The 25,644-nt window shown below is 36.6% G+C and overlaps 1 protein-coding gene across 5 annotated transcripts in view; it reads left to right on the top strand.

The window, feature by feature from the left end:
- DENND1B (DENN domain containing 1B) overlaps positions 1-25,644 on the top strand; it is a 277,522-nt gene that overhangs the window by 183,831 nt on the left and 68,047 nt on the right. For all 5 annotated transcript variants that reach the window (XM_059147015.1, XM_059147012.1, XM_059147017.1 and 2 more), the window contains one exon: positions 17,187-17,288. In XM_059147015.1, coding sequence (XP_059002998.1) covers positions 17,187-17,288 — 102 coding nt within the window. The remainder of the gene's footprint in view (positions 1-17,186; positions 17,289-25,644) is intronic.

Below are 25,644 nucleotides of genomic sequence, written 5' to 3'. Positions count from 1 at the left end.
TTCTGGTTCCATATAAATTTTAGCATTATTTGTTCCATTTCTTTGAAAAAGATGGATGGTACTTTGATAGGAATTGCATTAAATGTGTAGATTGCTTTAGGTAGCATAGACATTTTCACAATATTTATTCTTCCAATCCAGGAGCATGGAACATTTTTCCATTTCTTTGTGTCTTCCTCAATTTCTTTCATGAGTACTTTATAGTTTTCTGAGTATAGATTCTGTGTCTCTTTGGTTAGGTTTATTCCTAGGTATCTTATGGTTTTGGATGCAATTGTAAATGGGATTGACTCCTTAATATCTCTTTCTTCTGTCTTGCTGTTGGTGTAGAGAAATGCAACTGATTTCTGTGCATTGATTTTATATCCTGACACTTTACTGAATTCCTGTATAAGTTCTAGCAGTTTTGGAGTGGAGTCTTTTGGGTTTTCCACATATAGTATCATATCATCTGCGAAGCGTGATAATTTGACTTCTTCTTTGCCGATTTGGATGCCTTTAATTTCCTTTTGTTGTCTGATTGCTGAGGCTAGGACCTCTAGTACGATGTTGAATAGCAGTGGTGATAATGGACATCCCTGCCGTGTTCCTGACCTTAGCGGAAAAGCTTTCAGTTTTTCTCCATTGAGAATGATATTTGCGGTGGGTTTTTCATAGATGGCTTTGATGATATTGAGGTATGTGCCCTCTATCCCTACACTTTGAAGAGTTTTGATCAGGAAGGGATGCTGTACTTTGTCAAATGCTTTTTCAGCATCTATTGAGAGTATCATATGGTTCTTGTTCTTTCTTTTATTGATGTGTTGTATCACATTGACTGATTGGCGGATGTTGAACCAACCTTGCAGCCCTGGAATAAATCCCACTTGGTCGTGGTGAATAATCCTTTTAATGTACTGTTGAATCCTATTGGCTAGTATTTTGTTGAGTATTTTCGCATTTGTGTTCATCAAGGATATCGGTCTATAGCTCTCTTTTTTGGTGGGATCCTTGTCTGGTTTTGGGATCAAGGTGATGCTGGCCTCATAAAATGAGTTTGGAAGTTTTCCTTCCATTTCTATTTTTTGGAACAGTTTCAGGAGAATAGGAATTAGTTCTTCTTTAAATGTTTGGTAGAATTCCCCCGGGAAGCCGTCTGGCCCTGGGCTTTTGTTTGTTTGGAGATTTTTAATGACTGTTTCAATCTCCTTACTGGTTATGGGTCTGTTCAGGCTTTCTATTTCTTCCTGGCTCAGTTGTGGTAGTTTATATGTTTCTAGGAATGCATCCATTTCTTCCAGATTGTCAAATTTATTGCCGTAGAGTTGCTCATAGTATGTTCTTATAATAGTTTGTATTTCTTTGGTGTTAGTTGTGATCTCTCCTCTTTCATTCATGATTTTATTTATTTGGGTCCTTTCTCTTTTCTTTTTGATAAGTCGGGCCAGGGGTTTATCAATTTTATTAATTCTTTCAAAGAACCAGCTCCTAGTTTCGTTGATTTGTTCTATTGTTTTTTTGGTTTCTATTTCATTGATTTCTGCTCTGATCTTTATGATTTCTCTTCTCCTGCTGGGCTTAGGGTTTCTTTCTTGTTCTTTCTCCAGCTCCTTTAGGTGTAGGGTTAGGTTGTGTACCTGAGACCTTTCTTGTTTCTTGAGAAAGGCTTGTACCGCTATATATTTTCCTCTCAGGACTGCCTTTGTTGTGTCCCACAGATTTTGAACCGTTGTATTTTCATTATCATTTGTTTCCATGATTTTTTTCAATTCTTCTTTAATTTCCCGGTTGACCCATTCATTCTTTAGAAGGATACTGTTTAGTCTCCATGTATTTGGGTTCTTTCCAAACTTCGTTTTGTGGTTGAGTTCTAGCTTTAGAGCATTGTGGTCTGAAAATATGCAGGGAATGATCCCAATCTTTTGATACCGGTTGAGTCCTGATTTAGGACCGAGGATGTGATCTATTCTGGAGAATGTTCCATGTGCACTAGAGAAGAATGTGTATTCTGTTGCTTTGGGATGAAATATTCTGAATATATCTGTGATGTCCATCTGGTCCAGTGTGTCGTTTAAGGCCTTTATTTCCTTGCTGATCTTTTGCTTGGATGACCTGTCCATTTCAGTGAGGGGAGTGTTAAAGTCCCCTACTATTATTGTATGATTGTTGATGTGTTTCTTTGATTTTGTTATTAATTGGTTTATATAGTTGGCTGCTCCCACATTGGGGGCATAGATATTTAAAATTGTTAAATCTTCTTGTTGGACAGACCCTTTGAGTATGATATAGTGTCCTTCCTCATCTCTTATTATAGTCTTTGGCTTAAAATCTAATTGATCTGATATAAGGATTGCCACTCCTGCTTTTTTCTGATGTCCATTAGCATGGTAAATTCTTTTCCACCCCCTCACTTTAAATCTGGAGGTGTCTTCGGGCTTAAAATGTGTTTCTTGGAGGCAACATATAGATGGGTTTTGTTTTTTTATCCATTCTGATACCCTGTGTCTTTTGACAGGGGCATTTAGCCCATTCACATTCAGGGTAACTATTGAGAGATATGAATTTAGTGCCATTGTATTGCCTGTAAGGTGACTGTTACTGTATATGGTCTCTGTTCCTTTCTGATCTACCACTCAGGCTCTCTCTTTGCTTAGAGGACCCCTTTCAATATTTCCTGTAGAGATGGTTTGGTATTTGCAAATTTTTTCAGTTGTTGTTTGTCCTGGAAGCTTTTAATCTCTCCTTCTATTTTCAATGATAGCCTAGCTGGATATAGTATTCTTGGCTGCATGTTTTTCTCGTTTAGTGCTCTGAAAATATCATGCCAGCTCTTTCTGGCCTGCCAGGTCTCTGTGGATAAGTCAGCTGCCAATCTAATAGTTTTACCATTGTATGTTACTGACTTCTTTTCCCGGGCTGCTTTCAGGATTTTCTCTTTGTCATTGAGACTTGTAAATTTTAGTATTAGGTGACGGGGTGTGGGCCTATTCTTACTGATTTTGAGGGGCGTTCTCTGAACCTCCTGAATTTTGATGCTCGTTCCCTTTGCCATATTGGGGAAATTCTCCCCAATAATTCTCTCCAGTATACCTTCTGCTCCCCTCTCACTTTCTTCTTCTTCTGGAATCCCAATTATTCTAATGTTGTTTCGTCTTATGGTGTCACTTATCTCTCGAATTCTCCCCTCGTGGTCCAGTAGCTGTTTGTCCCTCTTTTGCTCAGCTTCTTTATTCTCTGTCATTTGGTCTTTTATATCACTAATTCTTTCTTCTGCCTCATTTATCCTAGCAGTTAGAGCATCCATTTTTGATTGCACCTCATTAATAGCTTTTTTGATTTCACCTTGGTTAGATTTTAGTTCTTTTATTTCTCCAGAAAGGGCTTTTATATCTCTCGAGAGGGTTTCTCTAATATCTTCCATGCCTTTTTCGAGCCCGGCTAGAACCTTGAGAATTGTCATTCTGAACTCTAGATCTGACATATTACCGATGTCTGTATTGATTAGGTCCCTAGCCTTCGGTACTGCCTCTTGTTCTTTTTTTTGTGTTGAATTTTTACGTCTTGTCATTTTGTCCAGATAAGAGTAAATGAAGGGGCAAGTAAAATACTAAAAGGGTGGCAACAACCCCAGGAAAATATGCTTTAACCAAATTAGAAGAGATCCAAAATCGTGAGTGGGGAGAAAGGGGATAAAAAGAGGTTCAAAAAGGAAGAAAAAAAAAAAAAAAAGAAAGAAAAGAAAAGAATTTTAAAAAAAAGAATACACCTAAGAAAAATGTAAAAAAGAAAAAATATATATATTAGATAAACTAGTATAAAATCGTTAAAAAAGAAAAAGGTAACAGTTAAAAAAAAAATTTTACCCGAAGGCGAGAAAAAAAAAAAATGAAAAAGAAAAAATTAAATTAACTGCAAGACTAAAAAAAATCACAGGAAAAAAGCCATGAGTTCCGTGCTTGGCTTTCTCCTCCTCTGGAATTCTGCTGCTCTCCTTGGTATTGAAACCGCACTCCTTGGTAGGTGAACTTGGTTTTGGCTGGATTTCTTGTTGATCTTCTGGGGGAGGGGCCTGTTGTAGTGATTCTCAAGTGTCTTTGCCCCAGGCGGAATTACACCGCCCTTACTCGTGGCCGGGGTGAGTAATCCGCTCGGGTTTGCTTTCAGGAGCTTTTGTTCCCTGAGTGCTTTCCGTTGAGTTCCAGAGGACGGGAATACAAATGGCGGCCTCCTGGTCTCCGGCCCGGAGGAGCCGAGAGCCCAGGGCCGCACTCCTCAGTGCGCGCTCAGAGAACCGTGCCCAGTTACTCCCGTCTGCCTGACCTCCGGCCGCGCTCCGAGCTCACCGAGCCTGCGACCGGATCAAGGTAACACGGAGCTGTGAGCTTACTGTCGGCTCTGTCTCTGTAGCCGGCTTTCCCGTTCCAATACCCGCAAGCTCTGCGACACTCAGACACCCCCGATCCTTCTGTGACCCTGCGGGACCTGAGGCCACGCTGACCCCGCGTGGGCTTCGCCCCGGTTTAGCCTCTGGAGCGATGTCCCTCAGCGGAACAGACATTTAAAAGTCCTGATTTTGTGTGCAGTTGCTCCGCCGCTTGCCGGGAGCCGGCCCCTCCCCCCGGGGTCTATCTTCCCATCGCTTTGGATTCACTTTTCCGCCGGTCCTACCTTTCAGAAAGTGGTTGTTTTTCTGTTTCCAGAATTGCTGTTCTTCTTCTCTTTGATCTGCCGGTGGATTTTCAGGTGTTTGCAATCTTTAGATAAGCTATCTAGCTGATCTCCGGCTAGCTGAAGCAGTCTCAGCTTGCTACTTCTCCGCCATCTTCCTTGAAGATTGAAGTGATGCGTCACAAGTCAAGGAATGCTGGCAGTCATCAGAAGCTTTCCCCCACAGGAATTCCCGAACCCTGTCTTTACTTTTTATCCTGATTTTTGACCTCAATTCAGAGAATTCTGCTTGAGGCTCCAAAATGTCCCAAGCGTCTCAGGCTTCCAAACATTCCAAATTACTACAGTTAATGTTCTTTCTTCCTGGTAGTGCTTTTATCTTTCTTGCTTTTAATGGCCATCTAGTTCCTTTCTAATTCTTAAAACTGCAGTTTATACTGACCCTTTTTTTCTATGAATTAATTATACTCACTTTCTTTAAAACATTTCTTCTCCCTTTTTTGTATGGTTTTTGCTATGGTTCTTTTATTATTTTTACTGAAATTCATAATTAGTTGCTATTAAAACAATAATTGACCTTCATGTACCCTCTGGGTATCAGGCATTAATAGACACTTTAGATAGACTATTTACCCTTTTCATGTTAAAGATGAGGAACATGATGTTCAGAGTGTAAATAACCTCTCTGAGGTTCCTGGGATACCAAACAGTGGGGCCCACACTTGAATCTCTTCTTCCGCAGTCCCCCTCTTGTTCCAGTGTGGCACAGTTCTGCTTGCTCTGGCCTCCATTACTGTATCATACTCTCCTTGAGATAAATGTCCTGAACTAGCATTTCTTCTAAATGAAGATGCATGGAAGGCATTCAGGACACACTATGGAGAGACTGAACAAATGATGCAGTCATAGGACTTTTCTCAAAAGGAGCATATGGTAGTGATATCCCACTGTGTGTGTGGAGATATAGATAGATAGATATAAATTGGGGAAATAATTTGTTATTCATGCTGCATATTTCCATTTGTGGTTTTGTTGACCTGGGGGGTAACTGCCATTGCTCATTCTGCACCTTCCTCCTCCCTCAGTCTTCAGTGGTGTTGGTGGGGAGCCAGTGGGATGTGGGCTGTGAGGGAAAGCCCTCAGGATGATTTGAATGTCCGTTTTCAAATGCAAATACTAAATACCTATACTAAATGCTGCCAAAGAGGAACTTATGTTACAAATAAACTAGAATGTCTGAGTGACAACTCTAAAGAGGTTGTTGCTCTTCTCAGATTTCCTCACTATTACCTTCTGAATGACACACGAGCACTATTGCCTGCTCTTACTTACAGAGAGAAATACACAAGTCCTCAAAGTTGTTGGAAAGTGATTTAAATAAAACAGTAGATATTTTGATTTGGGGGGATTTTAGCCAGCAGCAAGTTAGTTACTTTTTAAGAATTCAAAAATGTGAGTTCAAAATAATGTGCTACATGGATTGAAGAAACGTGGTAAGAACACAAGCTCTAGAACCAGGCTGCCTGGGTTCAGATCCTCCTGCTGCGACTCACTAGTTGAGTTTGGGCAAATGAATGTCATAGTGCTTTAGTTTCCTCTTGTGTTCTTTAAAAAAGGTAGTAATTCTTCTTGGGTTATTTAGAGAATAAAATATGTTCATAAATGTAAGTTACTTAGAACAGTGTTTGGCATATTATCAATGCTTTATATATTTGCTATTATTAAAAATGACATTTTAGAAGTACTAAGTTTGGGGAGGAAAATTCCTCTAACAAAACTAAAGTACCCTCCTCTGATTTCCCAAAAGAAAAACACTGTTATAAACATGAGAATACTTGTAGGTGATTGTATTAAATAACTAGTAAAGGGTCATCAGTTGTACATCTGTGTATCATTTGTATCACAAGCTATTAAAAATAAAAAAGTCAATTTTTGACCAACAGCTAATGTTAACGAAATGTTTGCCCAAGTTAAAATACTGCTTAATATGTTCAAAGGCATATTCTTGGTTATCCTAAGAGCAAAGAAGTAACACTTAGATCTAGTCCTTTGAATACTTGGGGTGCTGTCATTTGTTTCAATCACTCAAGCTTTTCTGGGCAGCTCTGAGCCTTGCTGATGGATTTAAAGGTGAATTCTTTTTAAAATAAAGATTGGTTGGTAATCTAGGCCTCTGTTTGGCAGTTTGGTATATGTTCTGCCGAAGCGAGCACGGCAGTTTGGAAGAGTTGTCCCTTTGGAATATATTTCTTCAAACATTATCAGTAAATAATGTTATATTTTGTGATTAAACTCAAACAATTTAAGCACAGGATTGGTATCCATAATTTAAGTGGACATTCACTAAATCTTTGCCTTCAAGTTTTCATTTAACAGATTTGCAGCTGTCAACTTGTTAAAGATATAAAAATCCAAGTTGAAATATACATTTGCTCACTCCTCTTGGTTTTATGGTTACTAAAACATTTTAGGTACCCATTCATCTCATTACCCAAGCTTGAGTATAGACTTTTTGGCTTTAGAAATGGTTGTAACCAAGGAAATATTTGTTGTGTATTTGGAGTCTCATAAAATATGGTTGCTTTTGTGGCACTTTTTTTGCTCTTTTTTTTTTTTTTTTCTTTTTAACAGAGAAGGAATCTTGCTTAACTGCTTTAGCAAAAATGTAAAAATTCAGCACCACCACTATGGGATAGATAGAACTAGGGACTCTAATAGTAAGTGTTTCATGAGAATAGAGAGTGTTTTTCTTTAAATTGTGGAAAAGAAAAATACATATTTTTCACAGTGTGTATAAAACTAATACATTGCTCTATTAATCTTTTTAACTGTTCAAGTTTAGAGTTCTAGAAACAACTGTGTCTAATTTAGAAAAATCAATTTCTTTCCGTATCTTAACTTGCTGAATCACAGGCAAATGGAACATTGATAGCTATTTTTATTCAAGACAGATCTAATAACTTTAGGACAAGCTCATATAATAATATATACAGAAAGAAGATTTTGCTGTAAATAATGATTAAAGTTTATGATTTAAATATAAGGCTTTTTTTCCTCAGTAATTTTCAGCAGTAGAAAAAGCATTGTTTTCATGGTTAATAAACCCTGAGCGTAGACTTGTGGTACCTTACATAATAATAGCACTGGGCTACTTGGAAGAAGAATGCTATATAATCTGGAAAATATTTTAATATTATTTTCTGTGAGAACCTGAATATATTTGACCATTCCCTTGAGAGAACTGATAACTGAGTATTTAAGAGATTTAAAAATTTAAAAATACCATCGTTATGCAGACATTTTTGCTTGTTTATATTTGTTACATAACAGTGACATTACATATTAAGCCCAAGTGTATTAGGGAACTGAATAAGTATTATGTTGATACTTTGTTTATTATATTTCACATTTTTATGCAGCATCATTCTTCATAAAACCTTAATTTTTTTCAATATGAATCCTTACTAAGTCATATATATCCTTAAAGCATTAAGATCTAATCCATGTTTTTTTTTTAATTTTAATTTTTTAATTAACATATAATGTATTATTTGCCCCAGGGGTACAGGTCTGTGAGTCATCAGGCTTACACACTTCACTGCACTCACCATAGCACATACCCTCCCCAATGTCCGTAACCCAACCACTCTCTCCATACCCGCCTCCCCCCGGCAACCCTCAGGGTTTTTTTTTTTATATATATATTTTTTTATTTTTTATAAATAAATAATGTGTTATTAGCCCCAGGGGTACACCATAGCACATACCCTCCCCAATGTCCATAAGCCCACCACCGTCTCCCTATCCGCCTTCCCCCAGCAACCCTCAGTTTGTTTTGTGAGATTAAGAGTCTCTTATGGCTTGCCTCCCTCCAGATCCCATTTTGTTTCATTTTTTTCTTTTCCTACCTCCCAACCCCCCCACATTGCATCTCCACTTCCTCATATCAGGGAGATCATATGATAGTTCTCTTTCTCCAATTGACTTACTTCGCTAAGCATAATACCCTCTATTCCATCCACGTTGTCGCAAATGGCAAGATCTAGTCCATGTTTAAGTATGTTCTTGTTCTTGCAAAGTTTCCTTCTCCAGAAGACAATATAGAACTTGAAAGATATCCATCCTTAAAAACACACTAAACAAAAATACTGATTTGATGATAATCACTTTGAGACTGAACATAATAGTAGGGTAGGAAAAACAACACTATCTCCTCCATATCTTTCTTGTGTCTTAATTATCCTGTAAAAATAATTCAAATTATTAACCAGTGGATATTTACTGAACACTCAGAATACAAATACTATGTTGAGTATTACAATAAAAAGTGCAGAGATATATAAGGATATAGTCCCAGACCTCAAAAATGCACAGGTGAGATCTATAAAAATAACTTTTAATACAACTTAGAAAATAAATGCTAAAAGAAAGTTATACTCTGGATTTTCAGAGGAGGGAGAATTTACTTATTTATGTTAAATATGGAATCTAAGACTTTGCGAGGTAAATGATCTATTCCATAAGGGCCAAATTTATGCCGCTGGAGGGCATTTCTTTTTCTTTCTTTTTTTTTTTTTTTTAGGTTTTATTTTATTTTATTTTATTTTATTTTTTTAAGATTTTAATATAATTTTTATTTTTTATAAACATATATTTTTATCCCCAGGGGTACAGGTCTGTGAAACACCAGGTTTACACACTTCACAGCACTCACCAAAACACATACCCTCCCCAATGTCTATAATACCACCCCCTTCTCTCAAACCCCCTCCCCCCAGCAACCCTCAGTTTGTTTTGTGAGATTAAGAGTCACTTATGGTTTGTCTCCCCCCCAATCCCATCTTCTTTCATTTATTCTTCTCGTACCCACTTAAGCCCCCATGTTGCATCACCACTTCCTCATATCAGGGAGATCATATGATAGTTGTCTTTCTCCGCTTGACTTATTTCGCTAAGCATGATACGCTCTAGTTCCATCCATGTTGTCGCAAATGGCAAGATTTCATTTCTTTTGATGGCTGCATAGTATTCCATTGTGTATGTATACCACATCTTCTTGATCCATTCATCTGTTGATGGACATCTAGGTTCTTTCCATCGTTTGGCTATTGTGGACATTGCTGCTATAAACATTCGAGTACACGTGCCCCTTTGGATCACTACGTTTGTATCTTTAGGGTAAATACCCAGTAGTGCAATTGCTGGGTCATAGGGCAGTTCTATTTTCAACATTTTGAGGAACCTCCATGCTGTTTTCCAGAGAGGTTGCACCAGCTTGCATTCCCACCAACAGTGTAGGAGGGTTCCTGGAGGGCATTTCTAATTCATTCTCCTGCCACAACTACTTGAAGAGTCTTATTTAAATACCATCAGTTGGGGTTATGGACATTGGGGAGGGTATGTGCTCTGGTGAGTGCTGTGAAATGTGTAAACCTGGCGATTCACAGACCTGTACCCCTGGGGCTAATAATACATTATATGTTTATTAAAAAATTAAATAAACAAATAAATACCATCAGGTACAAATGACATGTAGTTTTCTAGTGCATTGGCTCTAATGATATCTTTTTCCTTCCCATTTATTAGTCATTGTACAAGGGACTGAGCGTGACATTTGTTATTCTGTGGATAATCTTGAATTTGAATCTGCTCTGATTTGTATGTTTTAACAGGTAAATCAAGTATGAACGTTTGGTGTATTTTTATTATTATTAATAACAAACTACATAGAAAGCCTCATCATAGAATGCCCAATAGCTTGTTGATTCATTCTTAGTACATATTTGCTGATTGGGGTAATCCTTTACGGGTAGGTAATGTGATAGTTCATTTCTGGAAAGTCTGGTTCTCTTCTCTGAAATAAGAACTTCATTCCTACCCTAGTACAGATTGTATTTTTTCTTACATCCTTTCATGCTCTTTTGTGTGTGACATTCTATGGAAACGATTTTAGCTTTAGTTCCTTTCTGTTGCCTCATCACTCTTCCATGGAGCAAAAGATTCAGTAGCTTAACCATCACATCAGACTTCTTTTAAACTTATTTTATTTGAATTCAGTTTTTTGCTTTTTACCATGAAGAATTTTTCTTGTCCACACTTTAATGTCTCTACATGATTATTCTGTGTTTCCACAGAGCTGTATTCTTCTTCACTTGCTTTTTCTGTCAATAAACAATATAACTTTTAGAAAATAAATTGGATTACTGATGCGTATTTCTCAGTTGCATAAGTCTTTTTTTTTTTTTTTTTCAAAAAATATCATTTATTATACTTTTTTTTTTTTTTTTTTTTTTTATTTTTTATAAACATATATTTTTTATATACATATATTTTTATCCCCAGGTCTGTGAATCACCAGGTTTACACACTTCACAGCACTCACCAAATCACATACCCTCCCCAATGTCCATAATCCCACCCCCTTCTCCCCAACCCCCTCCCCCCGGCAACCCTCAGTTTGTTTTGTGAGATTAAGAGTCACTTATGGTTTGTCTCCCTCCCAATCCCATCTTGTTTCATTTATTCTTCTACCCACTTAAGCCTCCATGTTGCATCACCACTTCCTCATATCAGGGAGATCATATGATAGTTGTCTTTCTCTGCTTGACTTATTTCGCTAAGCATGATACGCTCTAGTTCCATCCATGTTGTTGCAAATGGCAAGATTTCATTTCTTTTGATGGCTGCATAGTATTCCATTGTGTATATATACCACATCTTCTTGATCCATTCATCTGTTGATGGACATCTAGGTTCTTTCCATAGTTTGGCTATTGTGGACATTGCTGCTATAAACATTCGGGTGCATGTGTCCCTTTGGATCACTACATTTGTATCTTTAGGGTAAATACCCAATAGTGCAATTGCTGGGTCATAGGGCAGTTCTATTTTCAACATTTTGAGGAACCTCCATGCTGTTTTCCAGAGTGGCTGCACCAGCTTGCATTCCCACCAACAGTGTAGGAGGGTTCCCCTTTCTCCGCATCCTCGCCAGCATCTGTCATTTCCTGACTTGTTGATTTTAGCCATTCTGACTGGTGTGAGGTGATATCTCATTGTGGTTTTGATTTGTATTTCCCTGATGCCAAGTGATATGGAGCACTTTTTCATGTGTCTGTTGGCCATCTGGATGTCTTCTTTGCAGAAATGTCTGTTCATGTCTTCTGCCCATTTCTTGATTGGATTATTTGTTCTTTGGGTATTGAGTTTGCTAAGTTCTTTATAGATTTTTTCCGTAAGTAATGATCAGTTTAACCTTCATGCTTGATTCTGTGCAGATAATTCCTAAATATATGTTAAAGAACAAGTTTTCCAAACTTGGGTTTCTACCCTTGTCCACATGCCTTCAAGCATCTTCCTTGCCTTAGCCATGCCAGGATGGACATTGCTGGTGTCCTGATCAGATCCCCTGTTCTGCGTGGCATCCTTTTCAGAGAAAAACTGTCCTTGGCTAAGTAGGAAGGGCCTCCCCAGGCACCTCTAATCTCCACACTCCTCCCACCAGGGAAGACCATGCTTAATGAATGACTGATAAAAGGTGTAAGAAACTGGCCTCCTTGCTTCAAGATGGGAATAACTCTGCCAGTACATTTGATGCTTTTTCATAGGTTTAAACTGAGGTGATTGCTGGCTGAAATTACATCGTTGCTTGGGTTTTTTCTTCTGCCCTATTTTGCTTCCCTCAGTGCTATTTCATGAGCATTTTTCACCCAACAAATCACTTAAACAAGAATCCTTGTCTCAGGCTCAGCTTAGAATCTGACCAAAGACATATCCCAAAATTTATTTTATCAACTTCTTCTTAAACCTGGTTTGTTTCTATACTTCTGGTCTTTAATAAATTGTATCATCCATCTTTTGATTCTCAAGCTTGAAATCCAGAAGTCCTCTTTGACTTTGGCTTGTCTTGTTTCTGCATATCAGTGGTTCTTAAACTTTTTGCCTCTAGATGACTTTATATTTGCAAAAATCATCAAGGATTTTAAAGGACTTTTGTTTATGTGGGCTCTATCTTTCTCTATTTACCATATTAGAAGTCAAAACTGGAAATATTTTAAATACTTATTATTTAAAATTAGTATAAAACTACTACAGATGAACATGAAACATTTTTTGAGAAATAGCTATTTCTAAACAAAAAATAAGAGAAGAATGGATTTGTTTTATATTTTTTCAAAAGTATATAGCTTAAAAGAAGAGGGCTGAGTTCTCATATTTGATTCTGCTTTCTGTCTATGGCAATATCGCCAGTCGTGTAAGCTCCATTGGATCTCATGAGAAAATAAAAGTGAAAAGGGCAAATAATGTTTTAGCACTGTTATAAAAATAGTTTGGATGTTGCAGACCCTGTCAAAAGGTCTCAGTCCATGGACCATGCTTTGAGCACCACTGCTGTACATCAGTTGATAAACATTCCTATTGATTTTGCAGTAAAATTGTACTTTTACACATTATATAATATGGAATAAATAAAACATTTCATGTAGTATTGAATACTTAGAAATGGGATAATTTGAAAGCATAGACTGAGTTTACATCAGGCTTCTACAACTTACATACTCCGTAATCTTGAGAAAGTTACTTAACCCTTTCCCATATTTTAGTTTATTCCTGTATAAAGTAAGACAACAGTAAGTTTGAGGTTTATGTGGATTCATACATGTAAATTGCTTAGAACAGTATCTGGCCCATAATAAGCATTATGTAGATATTAGCTATTGTTATAATTATTAGTGATAGTAGTAAGTACTCTATCAGTGTTGAGTAATGGTAGTCATCACTTTGTCTTTCTACCTCCTGGTTCATCTTTTCTTGCCAGATTTGTATTTCACTATTACTTCGTCTGCCTATTTCCAGTATTTCCTCTTGCCTGTTAACTTTCCTTTTAAAGATTTTATTTATTTGAGAGAGAGAGAGCACGAATGGGAGAGGACAGAGACTGAGGGAATAGGGAGCCTCGCACAGGGTGGGATTCCCAGGACCCATGAGATCATAACCGGAACCGAAGGCAGACACTTAACAGACTGAGCTACCCAGGGTGCACTTATCTTCCCTTTTAAGACATACAATCTTGTCACTTCATTGAGTAGATATTCTGTGAGTTTTTTGATGTCTTTAAGAAAAGAACTTTATGGCACCTGGGCAGCTCAGCTGGTCTGCCTCAGGCTCTGCTTATGATCCCAGGGTCCTGGAACTGAGTCGCATGTCGGGCTCGATGTTCTGCAGGGAGTCTGCTTCTCCTTGTCCCTCCCCACACTCGTTCTCTCAGTTTCTCTCTTGCTTGATCGCTCTCTCAAATAAATAAATAAATAAATAAATAAAATAAAAACTAATACCTCCCATAGGTTTAAAAAAAAAAAAAAGAAAAAGAAAAAATAACTTTAGAATATAATTTAGGCCTTTTCCAGTATGCTTGACCTATGTTTCACTTCTCTCTGGTACTTTCTGTAATTCATAACCATTATCCACTAGGCCTTAACCAGTCTTTTATTATCTTTGGCGCTTTCTCTAGTGCATACCCATCCCAAACACACTATCCACTTTTTGTCTGTACCTGCCGCTCTCAAGACTATGCTTTCCATCTTTGTTTCAGAAGGCTTCCATTAGTTATCAAAATCAGCTCAGGTTTCCTCTGTGAAGCCATAGAGGCTTCATGAAATCCTTCATACTTAAGTCAGCTGGGAATTAACTGGGCAACACTGGACATACAGTAACTGTACTTGGAGCAAGAAAAGTTTTTGAAAACCACTCCATCCTAAGCTTGATTTTTAACCAGATCATAAGTAAGTCAGAAGATCCTAAGCAGAGTTCCTTATTGGGCCTTTCAACTGAACTCAGATTTAAAAGAACTTACACTGGGAAGTCATTTATAATTTGTTTGATATCATACACACCCCAGCATGACAATGACTGAGTCTCCTGTGTATTAAAACAAAAATTTAGAGCATTGTTAATCAAGACTTATTTTTCTTTCCCCTGAGAGAAAATTCCAATATGTGTCAGGTTTGTCTTTTTTGTTATTACCAGAGACTCTAAGTAAACAGGCTGTGTTAATCATCTGAAGGTTAAGTTCAAAGCTTTTACTATGATTGGTATTATCAAAACTGGATGGACAGCATATCTGAACTTTCTCTTCACTATTTCTCTTGAAAGATTGAAAGCATCTACTAGAAGATTAATGAGGACAGAGCTGGGCCAGCATAAGTCACATTGGCTAAAAATAAAAACTAAGTTAGCCCAACTCTTAAGAAGACATAGGTAGATTTTCCTCTCATCCATTTCCCTCACCTGGAGATTCTCCATCCCCTTGTCTTCCACTCCTTCCAGTCAAAAGAAACGCTACATTGTAACATAGAAAGTATTAAGTATTCCACTATTAATGGTATCTTTCGGAAAAATCATAGATGCTAATAAAATACAACTTACATGTTAGAGAAAAATCTTTCTAATAAAAACTGAAATTATCAATTGTACTGATCACTGTGTAATAATTGTGGTATAGTTAGAACTGCCATTGAAAACAATGATTGTATTTATCTTTAAAATTTGTATTTACTTTTGGAAGAGAAAATAAGTGGTATGGAGCAAATATTAGCTCACTTGCTACTTTGTTTATTGACTTATAAAACATTTTTGGGCTCCCAGTGTAACTAGATATGATGCTGATACCTGTGATGCAAAAACATTAGACCTTTCTCTTAAATAGGATTGCCTATTTGTTGTAGTCGCCCCCCACCATAGAGTCTGAGTTGTAAATTCTTTAATAGCGGCAAATATGGTGATTTTTGATTATACAAAATATATTTATGTAAATGACTCTAATTTTTAAAATATATAATTTAAAATCATCTTATGGCAGTTAAGAATGGCAATAATCAGTATCAAAATAATAATGGCAGTTTTATTATGAGGTCTTGGCTGGTGGCTGATATGGTTGTCTTCGCTAAAAATTTGAATTTTATTTTCTTCTGTAGCAATGCTGTTGAAGAACACTATTTGTGATAAATGAAATGTTCTGTATTTGTGATATCTAATAGTAGCCATGGACCACTTGTGGCAATTGAACTTTTCAGATATGGCTAGTGCATTGAGGAACTGAAATTTTAGTTTTATTTAAGTTTTTAATTAATATTTATTAATAAAATAAAATAAAATATTTAATTAATATTTGTTAATATATTATTTGCTTCAGGGGTACAGGTCTGTGAATCATCGGTCTTATACAATTCACAGCACTCACCGTAGCACATGCCCTCCCCAATGTCCATAACCCAGCCACCCTCTCCCTCCCCTCCCACCTCTTAGCAACCCTCAGTTGGTTTCCTAGGATTAAATCTCTTATGATTTGTCTCCCTCCCTGGTCCCATCTTGTTTCATTTTAATAAATTTAAATTTAAATTGCTGCATGTGACTAATAGCTACTATTTTGAACAGTGCAGATCCATAGTATCATTAGCTTCCATCAGCCAGTGATAGCAGGTGAATTGCTGTTAAATTGTTAGTCTCATTTCATTCATGCAGGAGCCAATTTTCAGAAATTTATTTACAGATACCTGTAATCAAGGCATTGAGTTGTCCTTAAAATTAAATTATAATTAATATTTTTTCAAAGTTCTGTTAGAAGATGAGGTTTTTTCCTTGTTACTGCCAACATAGAGATGGCTACAGGATTCATTATCATCAGTGAGTCATTGTCACTTATCTCAGTTGCATTTGGATTATATTATCTCATATTCATTTGGATCACTTATCTTCACAAGTATTGAATGGGCAAGAGGACCATTCAGGTTACTGAGGGAAGTAGCAGGTGGTAGAGATCAGCAAGTGAGTGACAATTTTCTGACATCCTGTATGGGAATAAATGGAATGAGTGGAATCTGTATTCAGAATTTAAGTTCTTGATAGTTTGGTGGAGGAGCAAGCTAATGGAGCATAAGCTACCAGAAGACTTTTGCAAAGTTTTAGTTACTTTAAAAATAGGATAAATTAAAGGAGATACAAAGTGGGACTTAATCTAGAAAGTAGCTAATCAGAATTGTATGTGAAGTGATGAAGAGAATGTTATTGTAAGAACTTTTAATTAATTTAAAAAGAAATTAATGATCATATATAAATGGTAAAAAACATGCAGCAATTTTTATAGCAAGAATATTTTCTAATTAGGATAAAACTGCAGTTGTTGAATTTTTTCAGCTTTGCATACTCTTTTTAATGCTACTAATTCAATTTAATAATATTAAACCTTTGTTTTTAGGAGATTCGTTCTTACTTTGAGGAAGTGAAACTAAGCAATTTTAAGACCCCACGATCCTTGATTAGGAAGCTCTAGTAGAAGCTTGTCAGTAGAGGAATATTTTTCTCCGATGCTGAAATCCAGCTATTATGTCTAAGAGTCTGTTTGACTCCCTTTAGACTTCTAGCACCTTGAAGTTGCTTCTGTGTCTTATACTCCCCCGCGACCCTCCATGTGCCTTTTTAGAGAGACTATTTCTCTCTGACTGCCTTTCTATTGACACCCTAAAATCTTCATTTCTCTCTAGGGTGAGCCCATCACGTTCTGTGAGGAGAGTTTTGTAAAGCACCGCTCAAGTCTGATGAAACAGTTCTTGGAAACTGCAGTTAACCTCCAACTTTTCAAGCAGGTAAGAGTGGACCTCTACATTGCCTTCTGTAACAGATTACAGAAATGTAACAGAAATGCAAAACACATTTTTATCACTTTTACCAAAAGTATGTCAAAACCCTGAGTAATGTCTGTTCTGGAATTACAGGAAATTTTTCTTTCTCTTGTAACTCTGTAGTTATCGATAGCATAGCACTCCAGAAAATGGTAGAAAAGTAACTTTGTTATTAAAAAATTCATCATTGAATGTGCTGACCTAATGGTCTGAGGAAGGGTATTCATCCATACAGCTATGAAACCAACATGACTAGTTTCATGTAAGGCATCTAGGAGTTTGCTCTGGTAGTGGCTAAACAAACCATATTTCTTGTAGGACAGTCCTAGGACAGTCCTAATGTAATCCAGTTTATAAAAACAGATGTCATAATTATAAATTTAAAATTCAGAAAAAAATTCTTAGTCCTACTATGTATCTTTATTTTTGGCTCAGAAAATGTAAATGCCACTTCGAAATGCAGGTAGCTTAACATCAGAATTCAGAATGTTTATAAGGACTAGTTCTTTCATTCCAGTGTGTGATCATAGCAAGTCTCTTAATTCAGGCTTTTCTTAGTTTCTGTTTATGTAATTTAAATTAAGTTCTAAACAGTTTCTTTTCTTATACCACATGATAATTTAAATGTATAGTTACTCATGTGAATTCAGCAGTTAATGAGACCTACAGTGGGTCATAAACCACTCAGGGCCAGGGTACAAACATGAATAAAAATTCAGTAATGCCCTTGAGAAGCTGAAAATCTAATAGAATCCTTTGGACTGTTTGGAGAAAAGATACCATGTAACTTGAGATCAGCTTTAAACTAAACAAGTCATTTAATTTGATAGTGACAAAACCAATACTATTACCTATATTATGAGGAAGTTTTGAAAAATAATTAGAAAATAATCTGGGGGGGGTTGCTATAACTGCCTTCTAATATGTGAAGGTTTACCTCAAAGAAAGGCTTAGATTTGTACAATACCTAGAAGAAGCAGAATAAGGCTTGATAGGTTTCAGGGCCCAAGATGTTTTGTGAATTTCTAAAAATGGATGGGTTACTTTCGGTGCTCCGTCTCTAGAGAGCTCCAATATTATACTGAATTGTTTCCCAAGGTTGTATGAGGACCATGGGATGGTCTTTATAAATGCTGAAGTATATAGCAAGTGTAGCCCTGTACTAGTCTCCTAGTGCATGCTTCTTGTGTTAAATAACAGTACCCTTTTTGTATTTTTGTCTCTCAAGGAGGTATAGTACTACTGCCCATTTTCAAAACCAAATTGTGGGGTACCTGGGTGCCTCAGTTGCTGAAGTGGCTGCCTTCAGCTCAGGTCATGATCCCAGGGTCCTGGGATCGAGCCCTGCATCATGCTTCCTGCTCAGCAGAGAGCCTACTTCTCCCTCTCCCTCTGCCTGCTGCTCTGGTTGCTTGTGCTCTCTCTCTCTCTGTCAAATTTCTTTTTTAAAAAAAAAGAAGAAAAGTAACTTTTTTTTTTTTAAAGATTTTATTTATTTACTTGAGAGAGAGAGTGAGCATGAGAGGGGAGAGTGTCAGAGAGAGAAGCAGACTCCCTGCTGAGCAGGGAGCCCGATGTGGGATTCAATCTCGGGACTCCAGGATCATGACCTGAGCTGAAGGCAGTCTCTTAACCAACTGAGCCACCCAGGTGCCCAAGAAGAAAAGTACCTTAAAAAAAATGAGTTGTGAAGGTCAGAATATATGGGAGTCAAGAATTGAATGGGTGGATAGAATATCCAACTTACTACTTAATCTTTCACCATGAGAATGTAACTAAAGTCTTTTCATTAGATGTAGTTCAGACACAGTAATTTTTTTTAAAGATTTTATTTATTTATTTAACACAGAGAGAGCAATCACAAGTAGGCAGAGAGAGAGGGGGAAGCAGGCTTCCCGCTGAGCAGAGAACCCGATGTGGGGCTCGATCCCAGGACTCTGAGATCATGATCTGAGCTGAAGGCAAAGGCTTAACCCACTGGGCCATCCAGGCACCCCAAGTAATTTATATACTTACAAAACATTTGTATTTTTTACAAATCAGATAGAATTGGGTTAGATCTTGGCCCTATCACTTAATAGCTGTTTGTTAATCAGTATCTGTTTCTTTTTCTTTAAAATAGAAATACCACCTTAACAGGGTTGTGCTAAAATTTATGTTAATTAATACATGTATACCTGAGCACAGTACACAACATTTTGTGGAAGCTTACTAAATTTTAGTGTCTGCTTCATTTTAGAGCAATTACATTAATAGAATACAAATCTATGCAGGATTTTTTAAAAATAAAACTCATTCAGAAAAGCGAAATGTGAAATATTAAAATAGTCAATTAAATTAGAACCCATTATATAGACAACTTGAATAGTTTTACATGTACCAACTTACCATATTCTCAAGCTTGATATCATTTTATGACCTTTAAGAAATGATACTTGATGATAGCCCTGAAAGAATTTAAAAGATTCCTGTTAACAGTTTCACAAACTTCTAAAGATGAGTAAGTTCCAGAGATTGACTATACAACATAGTGCCTATAGATATAATTGTGTATTTAAAATTGGTTAAGAGGGTATATCTCATGTTGACCTGTGTTCTTAGCACAAACAAAAACACAAAGGAATTCAAGGAAACTTTTGGAGGTGTTGGATACATTTATTACCTTGATTGAGGTGATTATAGCAGGAATGTATACATATGTCCAAACTTGCCACATTGTCTACATTGCTTATGTGCAATTTTTTTAAAAAGATTTTATTTATTTATTTATTTGACAGACAGAGATCACAAGTAGGCAGAGAGGCAGGCAGAGAGAGAGGAGGAAGCAGGCTCCCTGCGGAGCAGAGAGCCCGATGCGGGACTCCATCCCAGGACCCTGGGATCATGACCTGAGTCAAAGGCAGAGGCTTCAACCCACTGAGCCACCCCGGCGCCCTACTTATGAGCAATTTTTTGATTATCAGTTACACTTTACTAAAGCTTGAGGATGGGGAAGGAGAAAAAAAACCAAAAATAGGAATCAGTTAGTAAAAAATTATCAACAGATGCAGCCTCAAAGATACTATTGCTATTTCTAAAAGAATATGAAAAAATTTATTAGGTACACATAGTTACTATTCATTATTATGAATTTATGATCCATTATAGGTCAAGAGCACCTCAGGTTCTCTATTTAGCAATGCTTATGCATCAAAATTGAGAGAAGAGGGACCCAGGAGAGAAATGTATAATTTTAAGTTAAGAGTTAAAATAAAACTGTTATTTCTTTTTCTTTTTTTTTTTCTCTTACTGTTATTTCTGATAATATGGCAGGAAGGATTCAGAGCTAACTTACATACTGAAACAATTTTAAATACAGTATTTAAAAAACTTTTTTTGTGGTGGGGGCACAGGAAACAACGCCCAAATTGAGAAGTGTATTTGAAGACCCTACTCCCACAATTCTGGGATGATTTAGTGTAAAAGTAAACAAGAAGTAAGGTTGCTCTTTCCCTTAACTCATTTCCTAGTGATTGTACCTTTGAAGCACTGGTACTGAGTGGAAGGGAGGGAAAAGTGCTGCTGAGAAGTAAACACACCAGCTTGTAGAGAAATTTGAAGTCTGAATTAATAATTTCATATTTAGTCTGACATAGCTCAAGCCAAGTTTAAAGTGATCCTAAATTGTTAGCACTGTCAGGCCCTAGGCAGAGGCAAACACACATCTTCTCTTGAGGAATCCAGGCACCAAAGAATTCTCCCACCTATAATTCCAAAGAAAAACTTCTGTGCTAGAAATTATTAAAAACACAAATCATGAATGCGAATTAGAAGAAACAGCAGACAAAAATTGACTTGCAAAGACTTTAATTATTGGAATTATCAAAAATAGAACATAAAATAGCTATGCTTAAGATGCTCAGAGAAATAGAGGATAAGCTTTAAAAATGTTCAGGATATAAAAACATTCAAGAACTGGAACCAATTTTAAGAATATAGCAGATATAATTTCTGGTAAGATGCATGTAATTGAAATGAAAGGAAATTGATGGGTTTAACAGCAGATCAGATCTGGAAGATATATCTGAAAAAGGAATTAGCAAGAAGATAATGCAGAGAAATGAAGAAATAAAGAATGTAGGAGAGGTTAATAGACATGAAGGGTAGAGTTGAAAATATCCAAAGCCATCTAATCAATTCTGAAAGGAGAAGACAGAAAATGGAGAAGACATAGTAAAGGACAAAGCCAGAACCAATAAAATACACCACTTTATAAATTTAGGAAGTTCAACATATCCAAACTGAATAAATAAAAAGAAATCTACAGCCACACCATATATTTGTCTCTAAAGCATTAAATAATAAGGGAAAATTTGAAAAACAAGAGGAGCAAGATAGATTACCTTCAAAGGAGCAATATACCGAAAGCTGGCTTCACAGCGACAATCCAGAAGATCCTGCCATATCTTCAGTGTGTTGAAAAAAAATATATCCAGAATCTTCTGACAACTAAAACACATCCTCATTATAAGAGTAATATAAAAACATTTCCCTCCAAAAAAACTGAGTTTTCCCCTTGTGTTGGCTTTATTGATGTGTCTACTTGGTTAGGCTAATATCCCCAATTACTTTAAATGCTTCTCTCGGTGAAGGTATGTTTACAGATATAATTTAAACTTCTAATCATTTGACTATAGATAATGTGAGTAAGCCTGTCTGAATCAGTTGGAATGCCTTAAACTCAGAACTTAGGTTTCACTGGAAAAGAAAAGAAATTCTACCCATGGGATGACCACTTTGGTTACCTCCTGTGGATTCGGTCTACTCATAATTTTTCCTTCCTGATAACTCTCCTATGAATTTCAGACTTGCTTAGCTAGCCCCCTAATCATGTAAACCAACTCCTTGTAGTAAATCTCGTGTGTGTATGTGTCTACCTATCAAATCTCCTACTGGTTCTGCTTCTTGGATGAACCCTGACTACTAATAGCAGAAAGAAATCTTTGAGAATGTACTTTAAGAAAGTACTTCAGGGAGAAAGAAAGTTTTCTCAGTTCCAAGATGGAAGGTCTGAGATGCAAGAAGGTAGAATAAAATAAATGGTAAATATGTATATTTGTGCAACATAGGCAAGTTCTTCCACACATTCAAGAATGAAATTGTTCCAATTTAAATTCCAAAAAAATTCCCGTTTTGATAGTGGGAAAAGGGAGATCCTCTTCAATTTGTTTTATACAGCTACGATCATCTTGGTTCCAGATCCTAAAACAGCATGAGAAAAGAACATTATAGGGCAGCCTTACTCACGAACATAGATGCAAAAATTTAAACAAAATATTTGCAACCAATTTTACCAATATATAAAAAGGATACTACTTTATGAGCAGGTTGCATTTATTCCAGAATTTAAATGGCAGCTGCATATTAGGAAATCTGTGAATGTAATTCACTACATTAGCTGATTATGGGAGAAAAATCATTAGATCATCTCAACAGATGTAGAAATTGTTCATAAAATTCATGGTAAAAGCTAAGAAAAAGGCATGATTAGAGTTATTTTCAACAAATATCATACATAATATTGAAGCACTGAAAATTTCCCTCTGAAAAAGGTGTTACCTGTTACCATTGAAATTCCTAACACACATAATTTAGCTACAAAAAAAAAAAAAAAAAGGTTTAGAAAGAAAACACCAAACTGACTTATTTTTATTACTTTCAGGAGAGAGACAAGTTTCTTTCTTTCTTTCTTTCTTTCCTTCTTTCTTTATTAATTTAAAAAAAAACATTATAATGTATTATTAGCCCCAGGGGTACAGGTGTGTGAATAGCCAGGTTTACACACTTCACAGTGCTCACCATAGCACATACCCTCCCCAATGTCCATAACCCCACCACCCTTTCCCGACCCCCCCGACCCCCAGCAACCCTCAGTTTGTTTTGTGAGATTAAGAGGAGAGACAAGTTTCTTAAGACATGATGGAATAGCTGGCATAAATTTGACTTTACTGGAATTAAGAACTTTGGTTATTAAAAAACACCATATTTGTAGTACCTATAAATCACTCATGGATTTAGACTCTAGAATTAAAACCAAGCCAAAACAAAACAAAACAAACTCCTACATGTCTGTAAGAAGTTTTCCCCTTGTCCATCCCCTTATCCATCCAATAGAATTGTGCAAAAGACTTGAATTAGCACATGCAAATGAAGAAGCCTGAATAACTAATAAAAGTATGCAAAGTACTCAACCTCATTTGTGGTTAGAGAACATAAAATTTAAAAAAAAAATAGCACCTCATACTCACCACATTGGCTGAATTTTAAAAACCTGAAAATCTCAAAGTTTGGGAAAGACATGGAGCAAGGCACCAAGTTTTAACTGTTCATGGGAGTGTAAATTTGCACAAATTGTTTAGAAAACACTTTGGAATTAGCATTGAAAGTTAAACATGCAAATTTCCTATGAATTCCCCTCTAAGTGGTGCACCAGAAATCATTTACTACACTGCTCATAAAAGTAAAATACTGGCAATAATCTTAGATATTCATCAGTATTAAAATGAGCAAATGGTTATATTCATACAATAGAACATTATACACAGGGAAATAAATAAGCTGCAGCAAAACTGATCACGAATGAATTAAATGAACAACAAATCACTGAAGAATTACTATGATGATTCCTGTCTGTCGTGTTTAACAACAAAAAAATTAAATAGTATATTATTTAGGGAAACATTTGTGTGATAAAACTATAAAAGGCAAGGAGAGGATAAGCTGAAGGGAAAAATGTCTTTTCTGTGGAAAGAAAGGGACACTCAAGGATGGACCTTCTAAGGAAGGGAATGTTTTTTGTAGTTTGCTTTATCATTATTATTTAAACTTAATTATTTAAATTACTGTTATTTGAATTATTTAAGTACTATATAAAAACATCTTTTTTTTTGTTTCTAGATCAGCCTGTAATAGGTGGTTTTCATTGACAGTGGACTTCTTAACTTCTTGGGGCCTCAGTTTCTGCTTCTGTACGATGAGTGAGACTGACAGGTCACTAAGCTTGAGATACCTTTTGGCTCTAACATTCCATGATATTTTGAAATAAACATAGCTTAGATGGATGATGGTAGGTTCCATTTGGATAAATTCCTCTTAAGATAATGGATTTGGAAGGATTCCCAGAAACAGCTTCTTAAATCCACAGCCCTGACATCACCCTGTTTCTTTAGATAGCAGCTGTATGAAGATTTAAGCTATTGTATCTAGGACTCTTACCTTTATCTTATATTATGCTAACACAATAAAGGAAATTATTTTCTTGTGTATATTATTTGTTATTAAGGCCACTGGAAGTTAAGTTTTTTCTGCTCATTTTGTTATACACTTTTCCTGACTAAGGACCATAGCTGAATTCATTGTGTTGATCCAAGAGCCTAGTCTAGAACGACAAACTTATGAGATATCTATGAATATAGGCCCTTCTTTAGCTGGCAACCAAGATATATATAACATGTAAGGAATTCAAGTATAGATACATATTCAAATTGGAAAATCCTCTTTTACTGTTCTTCCAAAACCCTTTCCTACCTGTCTTAAGATAATACAAATGTGTCTAGAAGAAACTTTTCCATCCAACAAAATGTCCCCAGTGGGTGGAAGAGAATGTTTTTAAAACGAATGGGAATGTGGCTGTAGGAGCTCTCTGAAAAGCACAACATTTAATGAAGCCATTTGTAAGTTTCAGAAACATTCATGCATATCGTGCATTCTGTACCACAGTATAGCTGTTTTATTTTAAAATGAAAACATTTGGGGGCACCTGGGTGGCTCAGTGGGTTAAAGCCTCTGCCTTCAGCTCAGGTCATGATCCCAGGGTCCTGGGATTGAGCCCCCGCATCAGGCTCTCTGCTCAGCAGGGTCCCTGCTTCCTCCTCTCTCTCCCTGCTTCTCTGCCTACTTGTGATCTCTGTGTGTCAAATAAATAAATTAAATCTTAAAAAAAAAAAAATGTGGGGCCTGTGCATGGCTCAGTGGGTTGAGCCTTTGCCTTCGGCTCCGGTGGTGATCTCAGGGTTCTGGGAATGGGCCCTGCATTGGGCTCTCTGCTTGGTGGGGAGCCTGCTTCCCCCTCTCTCTCTGCCTGCCTTTCTGCCTAGCCTACTTGTGATCATGCTGTCAAACAGATAAGTAAAATCTTTAAAAGAAAAATGAAATAATAAAATGAGAATATTTTATTATTTTTTTAAGACTTTATTTACTTATTTGACAGATGGAGATCGCAAGTAGGAAGAGAGGCAGGCGCAGAGAGAGGGGGAAGCTGGCTCTCCACCAAGCAGAGAGT

This window comes from Mustela lutreola, chromosome 14 (assembly GCF_030435805.1).
Source record: "Mustela lutreola isolate mMusLut2 chromosome 14, mMusLut2.pri, whole genome shotgun sequence".
In the NCBI taxonomy this organism is placed as follows: Eukaryota; Metazoa; Chordata; class Mammalia; order Carnivora; family Mustelidae; genus Mustela; species Mustela lutreola.
This window is presented reverse-complemented; position numbering and strand designations above follow the sequence as displayed.